The sequence below is a fragment of the Phyllostomus hastatus genome, unplaced genomic scaffold (assembly GCF_019186645.2).
Source record: "Phyllostomus hastatus isolate PE091 unplaced genomic scaffold, TTU_PhHast_1.1 phas_contig_38, whole genome shotgun sequence".
In the NCBI taxonomy this organism is placed as follows: domain Eukaryota; kingdom Metazoa; phylum Chordata; class Mammalia; order Chiroptera; family Phyllostomidae; genus Phyllostomus; species Phyllostomus hastatus.
Genome location: NW_025333869.1, coordinates 33,432,883 through 33,458,191, shown reverse-complemented (window position 1 = coordinate 33,458,191; position 25,309 = coordinate 33,432,883). Strand labels below are relative to the sequence as shown.

The following is a 25,309-nucleotide window of genomic DNA, read 5'->3' as shown; positions in this document are numbered from 1 at the left end:
TCCTGCATCTCAGGGTTTGAGAATCATTGGGCAAAGGGCATCCTCATCACATTTGTATAGCATTCTTCTTTCCCTTTCTCTCTGTTTAAAACTGCTAGGTCTCTTTTGCAGAGCATACTTTTACCGCTAAGTTCTAAGCCCAGGAGGTTTATAATGGGCACTGGGACTGACGGTGAACCATAGCAGCAAAACCAGTGCAGGTGCTGTAATGACAGCTGCTAGATGGTGAAAGATGTGGCTCTTTTCTCCTTCATCTCATCTCTCTCATCAGTGTACTCCTTAACATTTTATTTCAGCAAATGGTTAAGAGGCAGTGTCAGTGTTAGTCACTGTTAGATCCTAACCAGGGTAACCACATACCAAAAATCCCCAGTCTCCTAAAAAAGAGTAATATTTTTGAGATATTAGTCATATAAAGTAAATCAGAACTATTTTGATGCTGTCAAATCTTTATACTGTGATTTCAAAGAAATTATACATTTTAAATGTACCTGCTACGAAAAATAAAGTATCAGTTAGTAGTAGATCTGGGATCGATACTGAAATTGTATAAAGAGAAATGTGCTTTTCTATAACACCTGTTCAGAATGCCTCATAGATCCACAAATGTTAATTTAATAGCAATTAAGTCACATAATACTTTTTATTTTAATGACTACAAAAGAATGTGATAAATATGAAGCTAACTCAATTACTGAAAGTATAAGCATGCTTCAATTTAACCTAACATAAATTTACTCAACCAGTGAAAGCACTCTTCACTTTAGGGAGAGTAGTTTTTGGAACATGACCCCACAGCATATGAAACTTAATTGGCAATAAAATTGAAATCTCATTTGATACTGTTAATAGAGTCTAAATCAGTGATTTTCAACTGGTGTGCCACAAGAATGTTTAAAACATGCAATATCTGACTATTTAGTCAGGGGCACCGACCTCTTTTCCCATAGATTGTCTAATATAACATGACAACAGCCAACAGAACAATAGCTGCCTAGTATAAATGGATCAAAATTATACCTATTTTTGTTAGATCAGCAAAAAATATATATATTTTTGGTGTGCCACAGAATTTTAGTAGTTTATGTGTGTTTTGAGATGAAAAAGTTTGAAAATTGCTGGTCTAAATTGTATATTCTGTTATGTGTCTATGATTTGAAAAAGAACTAATACCAAAATTCCTCCCCAACATTACTGTAAGTACTGATGGATCTTCTTAGGCAATATATACAGTTGTAAATGTTGGATAACATACAAATACAAATATAAATACTCCTTCAGCTCTTGATTATAAGACATCATTTAGATATGCACGTGTATCTGGTCCAAGTACGCTTCTGCCATTGTGTATTCTACCCAGTCCGTGGGCACTGGGTGAAGCAATGTGCAGAGGCATATGCACAATATAAGAAAATGGACACTGCTCCTTTGTGCACAACAAGGTAGCACGCTTTCTGGCATGGAGCCAGATGTCTTGACCCATTCTCATTCTGGGTATTTTCCTTTTGATATATGTGTAAGTCAACATGGTTAACAAAAATAGTCTATGGGTTTGAGTCAGCCAGCAGTCTAAAGGAAGAGGAAGGAAATGTACCCTCAAAGCAGAGGTATCCCTGGGCTCCCAGGGAAGGCCAGCTAATTTGCCTTGGGGAACTTAAAGAACCCCAGCCAAGGTGCAGACCAGTGTGGGGCAATGGAGGTAACTGACCTGCCCCTGAGTGATGTGCCTCTCACCCCTCCTCTCTCTCACTCTCATCCTGGCCTTGCCCCAACCTTGCGTCTTTGACCATGGCATCTAAGTCATGAATTTCCCTGTTGGCATGGGAAAGTCTAATTACTATATGCAATGAGGAGAATAAGTCTGAAGGATTATGAAGTTTCAGGAAGGAAGACTTATGAATTAATTTCAAGATGTAGAAAGAAAAATTTTATACTAATTCTCTGAGAGGAAGCCAAACTATTTACAAAATACTTTACAGTTTTTAATTTTTCTGCTCAAAATCAGTTATTGTCAATGTAATCTTTTTAACTTTAAAACTTTCTCTAGGTAAGCAATGTAAGGAAGGGAGAATTTGAATTTATTTTGTTTCATGGAATTATCAAACCTCACTAATCTTGATGTATTTTTAGCCAACAAATCAAAGTAATGTAAAAAGCTAAGTTAATTTTCTGAATGTTGATGACTAATTTGAATGTATTAGGTTCTTGCCCCCTCCCCAAAAGTACAATAAGTGAGTCTGCACACCCAACACTTTTTAATGGAATATGTTAGTAGTGAGATCAACTGCAAATATAACTCAGGGAGACTCAGCTGCCTGAGGATTTCTTCATTGATTTCAAATGAATTGAAACTTTGATCCATTACAGCATTCAGAAGAAGTCATTATTATACATGCTCTGTAGCTACATTTTGCAAATGTTAATTTCTCAGTTATATTAAAATCAATTTTCTTAAATAGCAAGAGGCACCAGAGTGAAAGAGAAACCACTAAGACAATTTTTTGTTCTTGGGCACTTTGCTGTATTATGAGTCTATTAATTTTCCCAACCAGCAGGAAGAGAATTAGAAATATTCAAATATTATCACAAACAGGATATTAGAAGTCAGCCCTTCAGTAAAATTTTAACTTTTAATAATACATTGCTGAGATCTTTAAATTTACTAGAAATATGTGTTTAAGAGACTCATATTTTTTGGCTCTTTATAATTTTTATACACTGACCACTTGGTCTTTAGGGTAGGAATTGAAAAAATTATCTTTCTGAAATTAATTCCTCTCTTTGATATGTGATCAAATATTCTACAAGAAAATCAGACATCTTCTAAGTAGATTTCAATTCACATTGTATCATATTTCAGTAGTTATTGAGATTAATTTAATCTTGAAACAGTTTTAGAAGGGGAGAAGAAATAACTGATATAGAATTCAGTGCCATTCATACCAGAAGAAACTGACTCCAGTTTGGAGCAAATATGAAAAATAATGTGAAGTTTCTGTGTTATTTAGGGACAGTGTATTATTTCGTTGTAAGCCAGGGAATGTCAAGTTGAATTATAATTACTCCCTTATCCCCAACCTATCTACTTATCATGATTAATTTGCTGATATTATTTTAGATACTGTGCTATATTGTCAATGTCTCAAAAAGTAAACCTTTAATTTATTAGTATTTATAAATAAAATTAATTTATTCCAAATTTATTTTGTAATAAAGGAGCTGGCTAACTCCATGGTAGTGTTTAATGTCTTTAGCTTGGTCAATATGGAGAGCTTACCTTTAATAAACACTCTTACATATTTGCTTTTTTCTTGAAATAAATTTATCACAGTTGCACATTCATTTTATATTTCAGCTTATTTCAACACTACAAGCTATATGAATTTCTGTTCTACTCTACCAGGGAAGAAATTGTGATAGGAACTGAGGTAAGTAATTTATCTAGACGGTACTAATTAAGCTGAATCACTTAATGCATGCTGATCAGCATCTGGATCTTTAACTGCTTAAAGCAAGTTCTTGTCAAGATTACTCAAGTGTTAATATAACCAACTAGTGGTTTACAAAAAGAATAATTACATAAAGTGAGCTTCGGATTAAGAAAATAAGCTGTCTTTTGGCATTAAAAGCATTGTTAATCATGTATACTTTAGATATTTATGGATTGATTATTCGGCAAAGCTCAATTGGATAAGGTTAGTATATCTTCATAGAAATAAAATCAGGAAAAGTGAGATAAATTAATTCAGTTAAATCTCTTCTAATTTCACATTTATTTTCAGTCTACACGTTTAAGGCCTAATTCAAATCCCACTTCCTCAATGAAACAAACCTTCTTTAATTGCATCACATCTCAAAGGAAGGGTTTAGGCAAACTCTTCAATCACATTCCATTATTTTATTCCAATTACTTCTTTCTGCTGAAAACTGGCTACTTTTCCACACCAATAAGCACATACATATTATTGTGTTATGTGCATTGATAATATAGTCAATACAACCTGACTATTGTTTCCTTGAAGAAAAGGATCTACCACAGCGTACAGTATAATGCAGGACATAGTAATCCCTCAACTAACACTGCATAAGTGATTCAGTGATGATGTATAGAATAGCCTTTCTGTGGTCAGTGGTCTACCTGGACACACTTTTGAACAGCCTTACAAATAATCACATATCTGGAAGGACCAGAAATGAATTATGTGTAAGGCAATACCTTTGGGGAGGCTAAAAATGCCATAAAACAGATTTTCTTAGGTATTCTAGTATTTTAGGAGGCTACATTGCTTAGAAGTATAAGGGATAGGAGTGGCTATGTTCAGAACAAGGGGACAGAACAGTCAGAACTGTTCAGAACAGTAAACAAGGGGATATTATGGTATCTTTATATTTTACCGATAGTAAGAACCAGATGGAATGTGCCAGCTATTTGGCCTTCCAGAGGATCGTTGTTTTGGTGTTTACAAATTGCTCACTTCATAAACACGTCAGCCACGTTACCCTCCAGTTGGGTGTTTGTTTTTAATGGTGCCCTTTTAAAAATGAGCTGAAGGAAAACCAGCAACTGTTTTGCTCTTGAGTTTCCTTTAAATTTTTTCTTTGCAGTGTCCTTGTAGCCTAAGTTAAATGTCACTTGACAAAGTTTCACTGGGAACGTTTCCATTGAGAATTGCATCATCCAGTGCGGCAGCATTGCAGTGGTTGTCGGCAGGGCATGCAGTCCCCCTCATCCGCTCAGGACAACTTTGGGAAAGTGGTGGTGGCTTCAACAGAAGCATAAGCAGAGATTTAGAATTATCAAGAAAAATGTCATAAAGAACTCCCTTTTTGCTTTGTTAATTGCACAATCATGCCTTTCTTCTCTGTTGTAAGGATATATTTAGGTGACATTTATTCTTCTGGAAAGATAAAATGGAAAAATAGACAGGGATTGGCTCCCTTATTTGCCATTGTCTTTTGTATTTTCCCCAAGCTCATCTGAACTATAAAAATCATCTTGAAGGAAAAGATATTGGGTCTTCCTGTATTAGACCTCTCATGGAATTTTAAAGGATTAACTAAAGCAGTTACTGTAATACAATATTTTGTGGCATTTTAGAATTGCCTGGTAACTGTTGGTGCAAACATCTGTCTTAATTAAATTAAAAACCTTTCGTGGAAGAGGCAGGAGCTTTGCCTACTAATGTGATCATTCTTTCCGACCTCAGTGCTCTGGGACCCAACAAGGGCCAGGTGATGACCGCATGAACGGTCCAAATTTGAGTGTCAGGCAAGTATTCAAGTTAAGTAACTGATGGAATTTCGTTTTTAAATTGTGGATGGAAGATTAGAACAAAATACATAAATCACCTCTAAGAATACATGATAAATATTAATTTTAAAATTAATAAAGAATATAAATAATGCTCCTAGTTTGGTTTTAGTTTAAATTGATTTTTTTAAATTGAATGATAGTTTCTAGCTATTTCTACTCTTTTTAAAAAAGATTTTATTCATTTATTTTTAGAGAGGGAATGGAGGGAGAAAGAGAGAGAGAAACATCAATATGTGGTTGCTGGGGGCCATGGCCTGCAACCCAGGCATGTGCCCTGACTGGGAATCGAACCTGGGATGCTCAATCCACTGAGCTGCACCAGCCAGGGCTTTATTTCTACTCTTTTTAAAATAAATTTCATGTTATTCTTAGATCAAAGCAGGCACATTTCAGTAAATCATTATTCTTAACCTGAGAATTTTTTGTAATTTAGAAATCTTTTTTAATAGACATAATTTTATGATCAACATGTTTGTCATTTATTCAGTGGTTTACAGTTTATACATGTTGAAAAAGGCGGTAAACAACCAGAATGAGCTGGGATAGTGATACAATGTATCAGAATATGGAAGCAGCAAATGCCTATATTTGTAGCCACCAGAGTAGATAAAGTATGTGAACGTCACTCACTTTATTTAAAGAGATGAGGTCTACCTTTCAGTCACCCAAATCAGGAGCTCTCCAAGTCTACTGTTTTGACAATGCAGTTAGCTTACAGACTCCCTAAGAATTGAAAGTAAACCAAAATCTCTTTAGAGGATATATATTTTCCTTGGCCTGAGCCCTCCGCCCAGAAACCTGAAAACTGCTGTCTATTGTTTTTGTTAAGTAAAAACTGTAAGAAATATTTAATAACTTCACACAAAGAACTCTATTGGATGTTAACAATGGTGATGATCAAAAACTCAGAGCAGACACCCAAAGTCATTGTTCCAGCCCAGTGTCTACTGCCAGATACCAACTAAAATTAGATGCTGCAGCTATACAATTGTGTATTTATTGTTTCAGCATATGTTATCAAGCTCCTATTATGTTTAAGCCTTGCACTGAGTTTCAGGTGTACACAGTGACAAGCAGCAATGCTTGTCCTCAAGGAGTTCACACTCTGATGAAAAGAGAGAGAAGAATAAATAGGTAATTACAATATAGGACCCCAAATGTTATGATCCCATGGAAACAAATAGAAGACAAAGAGGGAATATCTAACCTATAGATTTAAGGTTCATGGGAGCTTCTAAGAATAAATGGAATCTAATAGGAGACCTCAAGTTCTTAAATGAGTTAGCCAGACAATGTATTATAATTTGGAGTGGTGGGAATGAGAGAAATTCCACTAAAAATACCTGGTAAGCACATGTGGTAAGCTAGACCAAGGTTAACTAAACCTAAGTAGTGAAACAAAGTTATTAAGTGTGTATGTACATGAGAGTGGGTCTATTACAAATGCATGTGTCTCATTCTCACATCCTAGTTTCCTTTCACCTCTATGATTCTCTCTGTTTTGGCCTCATTCCCTTCGACTGCAGACAGGCTTCCTCCAACTGGCAGGAGACATGGCACAGTCAGCTCTGGTTTGACAGCTCCAGAAGAAAAGTCCTTCCTCACAATGTTGATATTACTGGCTATGCTTGTGTCCTGTGTCCACACCTGAGTAACCCCTGAGTCCACACCTGATTAATGTTATTAGAATACCAAACTAGGCCATATTGAATGGCTAACAGGATGTATATACATACCTAAAAGAAGCAGAAAGAAATTTTGCAGAATGGAAGAGTGATTTTATCAAAAGAGTGAAGTAAACATGTGTACACAATTCTTCTTCCATCCATAACCCTATGAGATCAAAATTTTCAAAATCCATAGTGCTATGGATGAGACACCTTATGATATCTAACATTATAGATTATTGATTAGATGAATCCATAGTCTCATATGTACAAAGAAGATGATGCAGAGTTAATGAAGGTTTCTTAGGCAGCCTCAATTGATATGGAAATGGGAGAAAGCTTTAGAGGGAAAAATGAAAGTAAGTAGGAGACTACTTTCAGAGCAACTGCATTATTCAGCCCCTCACCCTCTGGTGCTTGAGCAGAGCACTGGAACTCCACAGTATTTGCTACAAGCTAATGAAACTAGTGCAGACACTGACATCCAACAGGAGAGCAGCTCTGTAGTGGTTACTGACCTTCAGGAAAGACAACAAATAGAGCTACATGTATGCTACCGACACACCTAACTACCATCATCGTTTGCCCCTCCTGCGGTCTCTGGAGGCAAGCTACTGCAAACAAACATGCCCAGACACATGGACTGGAGTCAGCTAATGTAAAAATAAGATGGAAGCCCCAAAATCATCTAACAGTTGAGGAAAGTAAAAACATACAGATGCATGAAACTTTACAAACAGATCAGGTAATAGCTAAGGAAGAGTTAAGTGAGCAAATGGTCAATGACCAATTAATATTTTCAGAAAAATTTGAAATTTTATTATATTCTTGAAAAACTGAACTAATAGAGATCTTAGAAATTTAAAATATGAGTTGAAACATTTAATAAATAGGTACAATTTTATGTTGATAGATTTGAAAATGTAAAAAAAAATGATATCAAGGAGTCATAAATTACCAGCATTTTCTTGAGAAAATGCAGAAAATCTTAATAGAATGAATGATAACCATATAAAATACTGAAAAATCTGTGCATAGAAATGGCATCAGACCCAGAAGGTTTTATAGGCCACTTTTACCAAAATTTCATAGATAATTCCCTTTTATGAATTGCAATGGAAGATAGGAGATAGAAAGCTTTCAACTCATTTGAAGTTAGTATAATCCTGAGAAAGGCTATAAATTGATACTGAATTATAATGAAAAATGGAAAAAAATACTGCAAAGTTATGGGCAATCTCAGTTATGAAAATAGATGCAACAATCTTAGATAAAATATTAGAAAATGAAACATAGCAGAGGATTAGATGTTCATATAGGGTGTATTCCAGATATGGGAGGATGGTTTAACATTGGGACATTTATAAATGTTTTTCATTTATAAATGAAAAAACAAGTGATCATCTCAATAGATATGGAAGAGATTTAATAAAATTCAACATTAATTTCTGATTTTAAAAAGACTAATCAGTATATAGAATTACACTCTTGAGTCATAAAATATATCAACTCAAGAAACTCATTAGAAATGTTTGAATGAAAACCTTAAAATAACTACTTGAACAAGACAATGCTAATTATTATTACCCAATATTGCTGTTTAGTTTCTAGCCAATGTAATAAAACAAAAAAGAAGTCAAAAGTAGAAGACAAGGAAAGTTACTGCAAAATAGCACACAAACCTGCCGTTGTTTGTGGGTTGTATTATATGAAAACAAAAATAAAAAATATAATTTCTCTATATTTTAGTAATAACCCACTAGAAAAGGATCATATTGATAATGGGGAAATCTATGAAATAGGTATGAACCTAACAAAAATGTGAAAGAATGTTGCATTGAAAATTCAGTAGTTTTAGTAAAGAAAATATTTTTCTTAAATTCTGAGTGAATGGAGAGACAAACATGTTCCCAGTTAAAAATATTCAGTTTTAGGAAGATATCATGTCACTCTAAATTAACCTGTAAACTCAACGTGGCTACAATCAAAATGTTATAATTATGGCACTTTACCAAGTAAATTTTTTAAAATAAGATTTTTATTTATTTATTTTTAGAGAGGGAAGGGAGGGAGAAAGAGAGAGAAACATCAATGTGGCTGGGGGTCATGGCCTGCAACCCAGGCATGTACCCTGACTGGGAATCAAACCTGTGACACTTTGGTTCTCAGCCCATGCTCAATTCACTGAGCTACCCCAGCCAGGGCTCCAAGTAAATTTTTTTAAAAAAATTTATTGTGGACCATATGCAAAATAGAAGAAATAGTATTAACTCTCATCTATCCATTACCTACATTCTCCAGTTTTGAACTAATGGCAATAATTGTTAAACATTTTAATATAACTAGAATATAGTAATTTTAAATTAACTCTTTAATATCATCAAATGTGCAACCAATGATCAAAAGTCCCTGATTATCTTAAAACTGGATTGTATTTGTGTTTTGGTTTCTTTGTTTGAAGTAGCATCCAAATAACATTGCAATTAGTTTCTTGAATATTTTTTTAATGTATAGGGTTACTATTTGTTTTTATTCTTTCCTTAGAATTTATTTGCTGAAGAAACCACATCTTCTATCCTCTAGAATTTCTCGTGGCTTGCTTTGCTAATTGCATTCCAATGGTGTCATTCACATGTTCCTCTGTCTTCCATATTTCTAGTAAATGGGTTGTTAAGGTTTAAAGATTGACCAGATTTCAGTTCAGATGTTTAGCAAGAACAATCTATAGGTGGTTTTGTACAATTTTATTAGGAGGAAGCAATGTGTGATTTTTCTCTTTTGCTGTGTGATGTGACTAGCACTGATCATCATTGGCTAGATCTATCATTTCATTAAGGGTTAAAAAGTGGCGATATTCTATTTAGTTAATTTTTTTAATTTATGAGGTAGACACTTTAATGAATAAAAACTTTTACTCTTCATGCTTTTAGTAAACTGAGATATACTTCATATAGAAAAGACAGGATAAATGCTTGATTCTTCTTTTAAAAAAATAGTTTTCAAGTAATAAGTTGGATTTTTAGTATCCTCCAAAAGTGACTCTTCCACCTCAAGGTGCCTACATACCAGTTCTTGGAACCTGTGAATATGTAACCTTACAGGGTAAAAGGTATGCAGGTGTGACTAAATTAAAAGATTCAAGATGGGGAGATTATTTTATGCTATCCAGGTGGGCTCAGTTTAATCATAAGACTCATAAGAGAAAAGGCAAGAAAGGAGATTCAGTCAGAGATAGGGAAAGTAATTTGAATTTGCTATACGGCTTGGCTTCAGGATGGAGGAATAGGCCAGGTGCCAAAGAATCCTGGTCACGTCCAGGCAGTGGATAGGGCAAGGAAACAGATTCTCTAGAGCCTCTAGAATGAATGCAGGCCTGTCAACATGTTAAGTGAAGGTCTTCTGACTTGCAGTACTGTAAGATATTAAATTTGTGTTATTTTAAGTCACCAAGTTTGTGATAATTTGTTATAGCAAGAATAAGAAACTAATACAGATTTTGACTAATGGCACACATTTTTTTAATTGCTATTCTTATTAATGCTCAGGTTGTCTTATCTTTGATCAGTTACCCCATTGGTCTATTTGCCAGTTCCTGTCTGAATACCATTCTGTTTTAATTACCATAGCTTTGTAGAATGTCTTGTTATCTGATATGGCTATGCCTTCTCATTGTTGTTTTCTTCTTCAATATTTGGTTGATTATATAGTTTATATGTAATACATCATTTTTTCTTCCATACAAATTTTAGAATTAAACTCATGAATATGTGTGTTTCTTGCATATAACATTTATAAGTATTTAGAAAATTGGCATTTAAAAGCAAGTTGGGATAATTGGCTACATGTTTGATGAAAAAAAGTTAAATTTCTACCTCATACCAAACTTGAAAATAATTCTAATTCATTAAGAGATTCATTTCTCCTAATCACAGACATATCCAATAGTAGAAAACTATAATTTTGTCCCAAACTTCCATTGAAAACAGCTAGAAAAATTGGGCAATTTTTTTAAAGACTTAAATATTTGAAAGTATTATAACTAGTAAAGCTTAAAGCAATTTATGGGTCAAAAAATGACCCTGCCAAGAATCTTGGAATTGTAAGAGGAGAGATTTAAAACAATTATGATTAATAAGCTAAAAATTCTAATGAGTAAAGTAGACATCATAGAAGAAAAGAAGGCAAATGTAAGCTGAGAAATGGAAATCCTAAGAAAAAACTGAAAAGAAATGCTAAAGATTTAAAAAAATCAGTAAGAGTAATGAAGAATGACTTTCATGGACTTATTAGTAGAATGGACACAGCTGAGGAAAGAATCTCTAGGCTAGAGGATATTATTAATTGAACTCTCAAACAAAGAAACAAAGAACAACACTGGAAAAAAAACAAAACAGACTATTAAGGACTGTGGGACAATTATAACAGGTGTTTTACATACATATATTGGGAATGTCAGAAGCAGAACGAAAGAAACAAAAAATATTTGAAGCAATAATAACTGAAAATTGCCCCAAATTTATGTCAGACACCAAGCCACAGATCCAGAAAACTTAGAGAACACCAGGGAAGATAAATGTCCCCCAAAATTACACCTAGGTATATCAAACTGTACAAAAGCAAAGATTAAAAGTTCTGAAAGAAGCAAGAGGAAGTAAAAAGATATAGAGGAACTAGTATATGAATTACATCCCAATTCTTTTCAATAACCATGTAAGCAAGAAGGGAGTGGAATGAACTTAGTTTTGAGAGGAAAATATAAGACATCATCTATAATTCTGTACCCTCCAAAATTACTCTTTAAAAGTGAAACAGAAATATTTTCTCAGACAAACAAAGCTTGAAGTAATTTGTTGCCAGTACACTTGCATTGCAAGACATGTTAAAACAAGTTGTTTAGGAAGAAAGAAAATAATATAAATGAGACACTAGGATATATGTAAAGTAAGAAAACACATCAAAGAAGGAATAACTGATGGTACATTTAAAACTGTTATTTTTCTTATTCCTAAATTATATTACACGTAACAGTTCAAAATATTAATACGAATATGTATATATGTATGTATGTGTATATGTATATATAAAATGTGTAAGTGAAATAAATGGCAGCAATGATACAACAGAGAAGAGGGGAAATAGGATTATTTTGTTATAAAATAACAAAATATTATACTACCCATGAAGCAATAAAGTGTTATTGGAAATTGGATTTGGATTATCTGTAAATTGATATTGCAAACTCTAGAGAAACCACTAAAAAGATGTATAACTGATACACTAAGAAAGGAAAAAATGGAATCCTATAAAATGTTCAATTGAAACTACAAAAGGCAGAACAAGAGTAAAAGACAAAAACAATAACAAAGGACAACAAACAGAAAACTAATAAATATGGTGGATACTAATCCAACTATAAGAATAATCACTTTCAAAGCCAATGGTTTAAGTGCATCAATAAAAAGAAATTGTAAGTGTGCATCCAAAAGCAAAACTCAACTATAAGTTGTCTGCAAGGAATCCACTTACATATAAAGACACTTGTGGAGTACAAGTAAGTGAATGGAGGAAATTACACAATACTGACATTAATCTAAAGAAAACAGGAGTACTATGTCGATTTCAGACAGAGCAAACTTTAGCAAAGGAAATTATCTGATATAAAGAAGGACATTACATAAGGACGAAAGGGTTAATTCTCCAAGAAGAAACAAGTGTTACATGTACGTGACTAATAGCAGGGCATCATACTATGTGAGGCAAAATTGCAAAGAGAAATAGAAGAATCCCCTGTCATTGTTGGAGATATTGGTCCCCCTCTATCAGAAGTGCACAGATTTAGCTGGCAGTAAATCAGTAAGGACATAGTTGAACTCAACAGCACCATCAATCAACTGAGTATAATTGACATCTATAGACTACTTAGTCCAACCAAACCTGCAGAATACATACTCTTCTCAAGCTCACATGGAACATTCACCAAGACATTCTTGGCCATAAAACACACCTTGACAAATTTAAAAGAACTGAAATCATACACTGTTCTCAGACCACAATGGAATTAAATTAAAAATCAATACCAGCAATATAACTGGAAAAACCCACAGTGCACAGAGATTTAACAATACACTTCTGATAACACTGGGTCAAATCAGACATCTCAAGAAATATGTTAAATATTTTGAACTGAATAAAAATGAAAACACAGCTTATCAAAATTTGTAGAATATAGCAATAGGGCATAGAGGAAAATTTATAGCATAGAATGTGTGTATTAAAAAACAAGAAAAATCTAAAATCAATAATCTAAGTTTATACCTTAAATAAAACTAGAAAAAAAAGAGCAAATTGAATTCAAAGTAAGCAGAAGAAAAGCAATAATTTGAATTAGAGCAGAAATCAATAAAATTGAAAATAGGAAATCAGTAGAGAAGAGCAATGAAATCAAAAGCTTGTTCTTTGAAAAAATTGATAAGCTTCTAGCAAGGATGACTGAAAAAACAGAGTACACAAATTAATAATATCAATAATGAAAGAGGGGTCATCACTACAGATCCTATGGATATTAAAAGATAATAAAAGAATACTGTGAGCAACTCTATGTCCACAAATTTGATAACCTATATGAAATGGACCAATTCTAAGGATAAATCTTGCCAAAACTCACAGAAGAAATAAATAATGTAAAAAGGCCTATATATACTAAGGAAGTTAAACAAATGATTATTAACATTCAAAAGGGAAAGCAGGGGGCTCAGGTGGGTTCACTGGTAAATTCTAACAAACATATAAAGAGGAAATTATTCTAGTCTCTACAATCTTTTTCAAAAGATAAAAGCAGAGTAAATAATTTTGAACTCAATCTATGGGGCCAACATTACCCTTATACTAAAATCAGACAAAACCATTTCAAGAAAACTGTAGAACAATCTCTCCCATGAACATATATGCAAAAATGTTCAACAAAAATTAGCAAGCTGCATCCAACAATGTATTTATTCACTGTGACCAAGGGGGATTTATTCTAGGTATGCAAGGCTTGTTCAACATTCAAAATTCAATTAATGCAATTTTTCACAACAGGTGAAAAAATAAAAATCATATGATCATATCAGTACTACAGAAAAAGCATTTGACAAAATCCAACACCTATTTATGAAAAAAAAACCCTCCCAGAATATATTAGGTATAAAGGGAAACGTTCTCAGCTAGTGAAGAATATTGATGAAAAAAAACCCTGCCATTAACATTTTACTTAACAATGAGAAACCCAAAGTTCTCCTAGTAAGATCAGGTACGAGGAAGGGATGTCTCCTCTACCTCTCCTTTTCAACATCATACTGGAAGTCTTAGCTTATTTAATAACATAAGAAAAGGAAATAGAAGTTATATAAATTTGGAAGGAAGAAATCAAACTGTCTTTGCTGATGACATGACTGTCTATGTAGAAAACCTGAAAGAACTTACAAAAGAAATAAAAACTGGAATGAATTAGTGACTATAGCAAAGTTGCATGATATACAAGGTTAATATACCAAAAGTCAGTTGCTGTCCTGTATACTGCAATGAAAAAATAGAATTTCATATTAAAAACACTTTACCATTTACAGTAGCACTCCCAAAATGAAGTACTTAGTTATAAATCTAATAAAATATGTATAGTATCTATATGAAAACTACAAAACTCTGATGAACAAAATGAAACAAGATCTATATAAATAGAGAGCTGTTACATGTTCATGGATAGAAAGACTCAATATTGTCAAGGTGACAGTTCTCACCAGTTTGACACCTAAGCTCAATGCAATCACAATAAAAATTCCAGTAAGTAATTTTATAGGTATTGAAAAACTCATTCTTAAGCTTATATGGAGAGACAAAAGGCTCAGAACAGCCAACACAATATTGAAGAAGAAAAAGTTGAAGGACTGATATAGTACCCAACTTCAAGACTTACTATAAGCTACAATAATCAAGACAGTGTGGTACTGGGAAAAAAACAAAAATCAACAAATCAATAGAATAGAATAAAGAATCCAGAAATATGCCCCCATAAATCCATAAATACAGGGGTGGACAAAAGTAGGTGTACAGTTGTAATACAAATATATAATACAATAATTAATAACAATATAAGAATAAATTTGTTTTGCATACTCACAGTAGTAAACCTACTATTGCCCACCTCTGTATACTCAATGGATCTTTGACAAAGGAGCAAATGCAATACAATGAATCAAATATAGCCTTTTTAACCAGCGATGCTGGAACAACTGGACATCAACATGCAAAAAAATAAATCTAGAGACAGATCTTACAGCTTTCACAAAAGTTAACTCCAAATGGATCACAAACCTAATTGTAAAATACAAAACTATTAAACTCCTAAAATATGACATAGGATAAAACCTAGATGACCTTGCGTATGAGAATGACTTTTAAGATACAATGCCAATGGCACAATCCATGAAAGAAAAAAGTCAATAAAATCATAAACTTCTCTGATGGGCAAGTGAATATCATGAGAATGTAAAGACAAGCCACAAACTGGGAGCAAATATTTACAAAAGTCACGTATGATAAAGAACTGTTATCCAGAATACACAATGAGCTCTTAAAACTCAACAAATAAGAATCAAACAGCCCCAGCTGGTGTAGCTCAGTGGATTGAGTGCCAGCCTGCAAACCAATGGGTCATGGTTCAATTCCCAGTCAGGGCACATGCCTGGGTTGCGGGCCAGGTCCACAGTAGGGGAAGCATGAGAGGCAACCACACATTGATGTTTCTCTCCCTCTTTTCCTCCCTTCTTTCCCCTCTGTCTAAAAATAAATAAATAAAATCATTTTTTAAAAAGAAACAACTTGATTATAAGATAGACCAAAGACCTTAACAGACACCTCACCTCTTTGGCTGTATAGATAGCCAAGAAAGCATTTGAATAAATGCACCACATCATACGTCATCCAAGAAATACAATTTAAAGCAACAATGGGATGCAGCTATGCACCTATTAGAATGGCCAAAATCTGAAACAGTGACACCACCAAATGGTGGTAAGGATGTGGAGTAACAGGAACTCTCATTCATTGCCAGTAGGAACTGCAAAATGGAACAGCGGCTTTGTAAGACAGTTTCTTACAAAATTAAACATACTCTTACCATATAATCCAGTAGTCCTGCTTCTTGATATTTACTGAAAAATGGTGAAAACGCATGTCCTTACAAAAACCTGCACACAGATGTTTACAGAAGCTTTATTCAAACTTACCAAAACTTGGAAGCAACCATGAGGTCCATCAGTGCATGAACGGATGAATAATGTGAGATGCATGCAGACAATGGAATGTTATTCAGTGCTAAAAAGAAATGAGCTATAAAACCATAAAAAGACATGAAGGAACCTGAAATACATATTATCAAGTGAAAGAAGCCAACCTTAAAAGACAACATGCTGTGTGATTCCTTATGTGACACTCTGGAAAAGACAAATCTATGGAGACAGTAAAAAGATTAGTTGTGTGCCAGTGGTTCAGGGAGGGGGAAAGAGGTTAATAGGATAAATAGGAGGAGCAGGAAGGATTTTTGACATCAGTGAAAATAATTTTTATGGTACTATAATGATATGGATACTTGTCATTACACTTTTGTCCTAACCCATAGGATATACAACACCTAGAGTCACCCTAATGTAACCTGTGGACTTTGGGTGACTGATGTGTGAGCATAGGTTTCTCAGTTATAACAAATATACCACTCTCGTGAAAGATGTTAATAATGGAGGATGAAAGCCATGTGTGGATGCAAAGGACATTTGGGAAATCTCTTTATTTTCTCCTCAATTTTGCTGCAAAACAAATTGCTCTAAAATAATAAAGCCTTAAAAATTTTTAATTAAAAAAGTGTAGAAAATCTCTTAATACCAGCTTTGGTGAGGAAAACAATGTATTTTTCCTTCAAAGTAGAGTAAGATTTACAACTGACTCTTCGACAGAAACATTGAAAGCCAAAAGACAGTAAGGAAACTTCAAACTGTTCTAAGAAAATAACTGTCGAGGCAGAATTCTAATCAAAGCAGAAATTTTCTTCAGAGTGAAAAATTTTAGAGAGGTATCTTTATTCATTTACTGATGGGCACTTAGGTTGCTTCCACCACTTGGCTATTGTGAATTGTGCTGCTATGAACATTGGGGTGCATAGGTTCTTCTGGATTGGTGTTTCAGGGTTCTTAGGGCATAATCCCCGCAGTGGGTCAAAAGGCAGTTCCATATTTACTTTTCAGAGGAAATTCCATACAGTTTTCCATAGTGGCTGCACCAGTCTACATTCCCACCAACAGTGCACTAGGGTTCCCTTTTCTCCACAGCCCTGCCAGCACTTGTTTGTTGATTTGTTTATGATGATCATTCTGACTGGTGTGAAGTGGTATCTCATTGTGGTTTTAATTTGCATTTCTCTAATGGCTAGTGATGCTGAGAATCTTTTCATATGTCTCTGGGCCCTCTGTATGTCCTCCTTGGAGAAGTGTCTCTTCAGGTCCTTTGCTCATTTTTTTATTGGGTTGTTAGTCTTCCTGGAGTGGAGTCATGTGCATTCTTTATATATTTTGGAGATCAAACCCTTGTCTGAGGTATCATTTGCAAATATATTTTCCATATGGTTGGTTCCCTTCTCATTTTGCTCATGTTTTCTTTAGCCATGCAGAAGCTTTTTATTTTGATAAATACCCATTTGTTTATTCTTTCTTTTATGTTCCTGGCTCTAGCAGCGGTGTCAAACTCATTTTCACTGGGGGCCACATCAACCTCACGATTGCCTTCAAAGGGCCAAATGTAATTTTAGGACTGTACAAATGTAACCACTCCTTAACTGGCGACAAGGAGCTCAGCACTACTTCCAGGTAGAAACAAGGTGCTGTCTGGATAAAACAAGATGGAGGGTCAGATTCAGCCCATGGGTCTTGTATGTACCACCTGTGGTCTATGTGTTTGTTCTTATGCCAGTACCAGACTATTTTGATTACAGTGGCCTTGTAATATAGTTTTATATCAGGTATTGTCATCCCTTCTACTTTGTTCTTTCTCAAAATTGCTGTGGCTATTCAGGGTCATTTATGGTTCCATATAAATTTTTGAAATGTTCTATATTTGTGAAATATGACATTGGTATTTAATAGGGATTGTATTGAATCTATAAATTGCTTTGGGTGGTATGGACATTTTGATGATATTAATCCTTCCAACCCATGAACACGGTATATGCTTCCATTCATTTGTGTCTTCCTTATTTCAAAAAGAAGAAAAAGTATTTTTAAATATAACATTGGCTAATAGCAAAAATATTGATTAATACCTAATAGTAATGAGGATGCAAGGAAATTCAGCTCATGTTGAGTGGTTGGTGGGAGATTAAATTTATAAAGCCACTTTGGATAGCAGATTAGCAAAATGTGAATATACTTTGCTCCTCAAATTCTAATTATAATAATCTTGCCTGTGGATATACCAACATTATATAAAGCTATTTACACACAAATATTTGTCAAAACATGATTCATAACAACTAATAATTGTGGAAGGTCAATTATAAAGTATAATTACACTATAGAAAATTATCCAGCCTTTAAAAGGATTTCAGTAGATCCCAATGAATGATTATGTTAAGATCTTAAACATATTCTTAATGAAAAGAGTATAGAAGAATAATATGAGTAGGTTTTCCATTTATTTTTAAATGCAGATAAACAGGAAAACATATAGACAAGTATATGTATTTAAGTGATAATAAAAGGAATAAGAGGGTTTATACTAATTACCATGGTATACCATTGGGTAATGGACTAAAAGTAATAGTTGAATAGTTGTGAAGAGAGACATATTATTCTATATATTTCATTTTTATGTTAATCTTTTATAATGTGAATATCTCAGTGTACTACTTATACAATAGTAAAAATGATCCGTAGTTCATTCCAAAAGTATTGTGGCACATTTTGTACATTAGTTGTAGGCATATAAACAAGCCTCTGTACTAATGTATTGACAGACAGGCAGAGAGATATTATCTGGGTGTTTAGAAAATGAAAGACCAAATAGAAAAAAATAGGTGAACTTTTGATCCATAAAATTAAATCCTTTACAGCTATGTTGATGCCATATTTTAATTTTAAGTATAAACTGGGTTTAGCTGAAAAGTCATTTATAGAGTAAAAATCTGGTGTTGTGCTATAACCTCCCAAATTTTCCCTAAGAAAATAAAATTGAAATCATGAATTATGTATATATAGCACATTTAAAAATATTTATTCAGTTTAATTTCACCAATGTGACAACATATCATATCTTGAATAATTTGTATTTTCAAAGGTTTTAAGTATTTAAATACACACACTCACACATATACACATATTTTTGTTTGGATGTAAAAAAACCTCATAAGATTGTCTGCTTTAATAGTTTCCTTAATTTACAAAGTGTAACAGATGTAGTTTCATTCTTGTTTAAGCCAGTATACTTAACATGTGTCAGAATTTTACTTTATGACATGAGCATTTTCTCACAAACTTCCTTTGCACAATTCCAGGGGGCACTACTCACATTGCAGCCTATGTGGTTAATGGAGAGGTCCATTGTGCGGCCTGTGCAGCCATTGATGGAGGCCCTGTTTTCACAAGTGGTACTGTAGCAGAAGTTGATTGCTATAAATGTGATAAACTTAGATATTTAAAGAGAATGATAAATATACCTAAGTAGTTACCTTGCCTAGAGTCATATTTTGGCAGCCTTTCATAACCCAAAATAATACCACTTAAAGTCAGCAAATACAGAAAATGCAGTCCTCTCTAAAAGCAGTGAATGTCAATTGTATATAATTTTATGTTCTGAGCACTTATTCCTAAAGTGAAAACAAAATAAAGAAAACACTTTTTTTCTATTGCAAAACCGACACAGATTATGGGTGTTAATGACACTGTACTTAAAAATTGTTAGGTTTTGAGAGGAAAATAATCAGGTAGAAATATAAATTTTATTTTATTTCTTTAAACTATAAAGTCTTGGTTTCCTGAATAAACAAAAATGAGACTTATGTAAACACCCTTTTATGGGAAAAAAAAACATATATTGCATGTCTGATCATATTTTGGAGAGGAGGAAGGCAACTGAAGCATAGCTATAAAGATATCTTTTTTCCTCTTCAGTTTACCCTTGAGATGTACCTATCAAAATAATCTAACCTTATCCGGATGATGTTTTTAATCTTGAAACAGCTTTTTTTTTCTTGTTGGATGATTGTATTAGCAAACTGCTGGAAGGGAAAATCATACAGAACATAATTTGTAGTTTGACCTACTCACACTGGGTATTGCTAAAGAAAATGAATCAAAAATTGTTGTGTTAAAATAACTCTATCTGCTTTCCCTGGCATGTGTGACTAACTGACTTTAGAATCTATCATTTAAAGAAAATGGTTGACACTTGGGTGTACAATTTATCAAACTTCAACCTAGTCCTTTTTCTCCAAAGCACAGAAAAATAATCATCCCTCCCTAAATATAAATCTTTTAAGAGAAATTCAAGGAATCTTTCTCCAGTAAAATAATTGATAAATGGCAGGAGCATAATTTAAAGATGGTTTCCATCACAGATCATATGGCACCTAAACTCTTGAACCTGTCACTCAAATCTTTCCATCAGTTGGCCCACTAGGATTAATCTCAGCTCCTCTGTGACCAGTTCTCTGATTGAGTTTTGTGTTGGTCTTTTCATAATTCCAGGTTTCCTGCTTATTTCTGCCTTGAAGTAAGCTCTACCTACTACCTGAAAGGCTATCCCTCCTTTTTTCTGCCAACCAAAATCTATTATTCCCTCACAGCTCCATTTGAGGAATACCTCTCTAAGGAATCAAAGAAAGAAAGAAATAAGGAAAGAAGGGAGGGAAAGAGAGTGGGAAAAGTACTTCCTCTAATATTACTTTCTACTTACTTCTTCAGTATTATATACCTCCTATTTATAGAGTTACATCTGGTGGGATTAATCACAAAGTTCTCTGAAATCTGGGTTACTGATATTTGTGTGTGTGTGTGTGTGTGTGTGTGTGTGTGTTTTCTGTAGAGAAACAACAGTTGACTCTTGAGCAGCATGAGTTTGAACTGTGTGGGCCCACATACATGGACTTTTAAAAATAAATAAACAGCCCTGGCTGTTGTGGCTCAGTGGATTAAGCATGGGGCTGCAAACCAAAGGGTTACTGTTTGATCCCCAGTCAGGGCACATGCCTGGGTTGCAGGCCATGTCCCCAGTAGGGGACACATGAGAGGCAACACATTGATGTTTCTCTCCCTCTCTCCCTCCCTTCCCCTCTCTAAAAATAAATAAATAAAATCTTTAAAAATATATAAATAAGTAAAAATAAAAATAAATACACAGTTAACCCTCTGTATTTCTGGGTTTTGCAACTAAAGATTCAACTAATCACAGATAAAAGAGTACTTTCTGCTCATGATTGGGAATCCCGAAGGAGAGGGCAAACTATATGCGTTCTTCTGCACCATTTTATGTAAGAGACTTGAGCCTCTATGGCTTTTGGTATCCTCAGGGGTCTAGGAACCAATCTTGCATGTTGTTCAAGAGTCAACTTTACGTACATCACCCAGTTTTCAATAATTGTTTACTAAATCAATGTGAAAACAAGAAAATTTTATTTCAGTGATTACTTCCAAAACATTATATTTGGAGAATATTATTTTGGTGTATAGATTGAATATCTAAATTAACCTTTTAAAATATCAATTACTAAACCCATTACTGGAAATTTAAAAGGTGATGTGATAATAAAATATGCTTAGATTAGTCATTTTTAATTATGTTCTTTATATGGACCACCTTGGGAATGTTTAATGTATAAAGGATATGCCTATTATAAATTGAGACTAAACTATCAGAAGCCACTAATATTTTTGACCACATCAAAATGTAAAACTTCTATTTTTGAGGAACAGAGTACCATAAAAAAATCAAACAAATTGTAAAAACAAAATTTGCAGTATAAATGACAGGCATAATATCAATAGTTTTAATACTCTATATAATGGTTTCTTACAAATCACTGAGAAAAAGTTGACTATGCTAGTAGAAAATTTAACAAAGCATACTTAGAAGAGAAGATATATAAATAGCCAATAAACTTGTGCAAAGATTTTCACTCTTTATAGTACTCAAAGAAATGCAAACTATTCAATAAATTAAAATTATCACATTCTCAGAAATTAAAATGACACATTGTCTTGTGAAAATATGGTGAACTGGCACTCTCATGTACTGATGGTAAGAATCTAAATTTAGTAAACTTTTCAAGAACAGTTAGGCATGATATATCAAATTTTAAAATGTGGTTTTTTTATACAAATATACTTCTTTTTTATTATCTCCTGAGGAGATAATCAAGGAGATAATCAGAAAAATGAACAGAAGTATGGGTGCATACATTTGTTTATAATAGAAGCAAGAACCTCAAATGATGAAGTACCCAAATATCTATCATTAGAAAAAAGTCTTAAAAACTTGTGGTGCCTCATTATAATTCTGTCATCATTGAATACTCATATAGTATTGTACTTATGGTGCAACATTATTCACAGTGTTAATTAAGTAAAAAAAACAGACTATTAAATGTGTCTATTGTGATTACAGTTTATACTTTCACATCCACATGTTTATAGACATAGAGAATCGGTCCTGAAGGACATACATACATCAAATTGTTGGCAGTAGTCACTCGATGTTGATAGTGTACCAGGTAACCTTTGCTTTCTCTTTATGCTTGTCTGCATATCCTGAAACTATTTTTATAATCATCATGTATCATAGTATGCAGTTGTTTCTAAGAGTAAAGGCAAGCTATCAGAGTTTTATTCCATTTCCTTTTATTTTCCTTATGCAGCATTATTTTTTTGGCTTATTTAACTTTAAAAGATTGTATAACATTATGAAAATGTCTGTTTTATTTTGAAGAGGTGCATTTCATGTTTATGTGATTAGGCTGTATTCTTTTTCCCTACAGCAAAAGGTTTTATTGTAAATGAAGGTTTAATTGTTACTTGAGGATGAGCATTTTATTATTCATGAGTTATATAAATCGCCAAAATGTTCAGGATGATCACAATAAAACCTAAAAAACAAGGACTCTAGCTACAAGGCTGTACTCCATTATTTAAGGTACTATGTGACTAATAGGTGGCAAGAAATAGGGAAATGAAAGGAGTCTAAGAAAAATCAATATATCTCTATTCTGTGATTACATAGATTACATACTCAACAGAATCTCTTAATAATCCAAGCTTCTAGTTTAAAGAAAAAGTCCAGACATGTCTAAATAGACTAAATAAATAAGCTTCAACAACCCACATTTGAAAAGGGACATACTCAAATCAGAATGTGTTCACAGGAAAATAACCTGGATTTTCCAGGACCAGGGGCCCCTGAAGAAGAAAAAATTCAGAGAAGATTTAATTACTGTCTTCAAATCTAAAGGTCTGGCAAAATAAAAAAGATTTGTCTTGTCTGTATAATTCCCAGATGGCATACCAAATACCAAAGGCTGGCTCTTCTGGGGGAAAATTTTGACTAGTATATGCAGTCACTTTCTAAATAATGGATGTATCCAGAAATGGCAAGGTTATGAAGTGCCTTCCTCACTTTTATACTACCAGCTCTTAGCACAGGCCCTGGCAAACAGAAGGCACTTAATACATGGTATTGAATGAATTGAGAGGTAATAGGTTATACCTTCATATTTTAAATTTAATTACATGATTTTTGTTGAAAGATATTTTGTAAAGTTGTTTAAGCATTGGTTATGAGATTGAGCCAGGTCCTCTATAAATATGTGACCATCTATCCCAGATTTTTCTAGGGTTTTCTAAGACAATTCCGATTGAAATTATTTTGCCCTATCCTTCCCATAAGTATGCTTCCAAATGTTCTTCTTGGTAGTAAAGCCCACAATTTATGATGAACCTGTCTTACTCTGGGTAGCATAACGAGTTGAATGACAAAATAGATTCCATTCTACAGCCTGGAAATCATGTTTGGAGTGCAATAGTGGTGTGGATGGAGAACTACAGTTGTTTATAACTAGGAAGTCATTTACTATAAATATATAGCTAACTCTGTCTTGGGGAATGCAGACTTAAATGTTAATAAATTTATGTAATCAAATGTAAGTCAAGCAAGACTGTAGTGTGATATATTTTTATTGATTACTTTCTTTAAAAGAATTTTGATCAGTTTTACAATATTAGGCCATATACCAGTATTTCTATAATGTTCAAGATTGATTACTAGGCCATCCTTAAGGCTTGGTGAGTGTTTGACAGATGGCTGAGAATATGCAAGTAAGTGTGCATTGTGCAGAAAAGTGAAGAGTCAATCACAAGAGAATAAACATGCTTAGAAATAGGCCACCTTTTTAGTATTCTGACTACAGAATCGAGCAACTTCCTATGCAAATTAAGCAGCTGCATCAGCGCCATTGACACTATAGGAATGAAGAGGGGGAAGAAACCAAAGTTTTCTGTGGCAAACTAGCTCTGTGCTTGATCAAGAAAATAAAGTAAGGGTAGATGAGGTAGATTGTTTTTTGTTTTGCTTTGTTTTATTTTGTTTTGTTTTGAAGTTGCTTATTTCTTCCCTTTGCTTAAAGCGCTAATGACCATAGCAAACATGGCAAGTTTAACTGATGAATATGGAGTTTCATAGCTCCCAGAGCATGACTTTGGACTAATAAGAACTTAGATGGGAACAGCAACCTACTTTCCCTTGTTTCAGGATTTGCATGCCTGCTGGTACACACAGAATCAGATACGTGTGCCACTGCTTAGGGGGAGATACTCTCCATTATTCAGAGAAAGTTTTTCTGTCCTACATATTTTAAATTTTTTATTATTCAATTACAGTTGTCCCCATTTTTCCCCCATTGCTCTTCCCTGCCCTGACCACCGCCTCTCTCCCACATTCAGTCCTTCACCCACCCCATTGTCCCTGTCCATGGGTTCTTCATATGTGTTTCTTGACTTGCCCTTCTCCTTCTTTCCCCCATTATCCCCCTCCCCCACTCCTTTGGTCACTATCAGTTTGTTCTTTATTTCCAAGTCTCTGGTTCTATTGTGCTTGCTTGTTTGTTTTGTTGATTAGGTGCCACTTTTAGGTGAGATCATATGGTATTTGTCCTTCACCACCTGGCTTATTTCACTTAGCATAATGCTCTCCAGTTCCATCTGTGCTATCACGAAGGGCAGAAGTTCTTTCTTTCTGCTGTGTAGTATTCCATTGTGTA

At 33.8% G+C, this 25,309-nt stretch overlaps 1 protein-coding gene across 5 annotated transcripts in view; it reads left to right on the top strand.

Annotated features, from left to right (window-relative positions):
* CABCOCO1 (ciliary associated calcium binding coiled-coil 1) overlaps positions 1–25,309 on the top strand; it is a 122,647-nt gene that overhangs the window by 31,975 nt on the left and 65,363 nt on the right. For all 5 annotated transcript variants that reach the window (XM_045842118.1, XM_045842116.1, XM_045842114.1 and 2 more), the window contains exon 5: positions 3,356–3,428. In XM_045842118.1, coding sequence (XP_045698074.1) covers positions 3,356–3,428 — 73 coding nt within the window. The remainder of the gene's footprint in view (positions 1–3,355; positions 3,429–25,309) is intronic.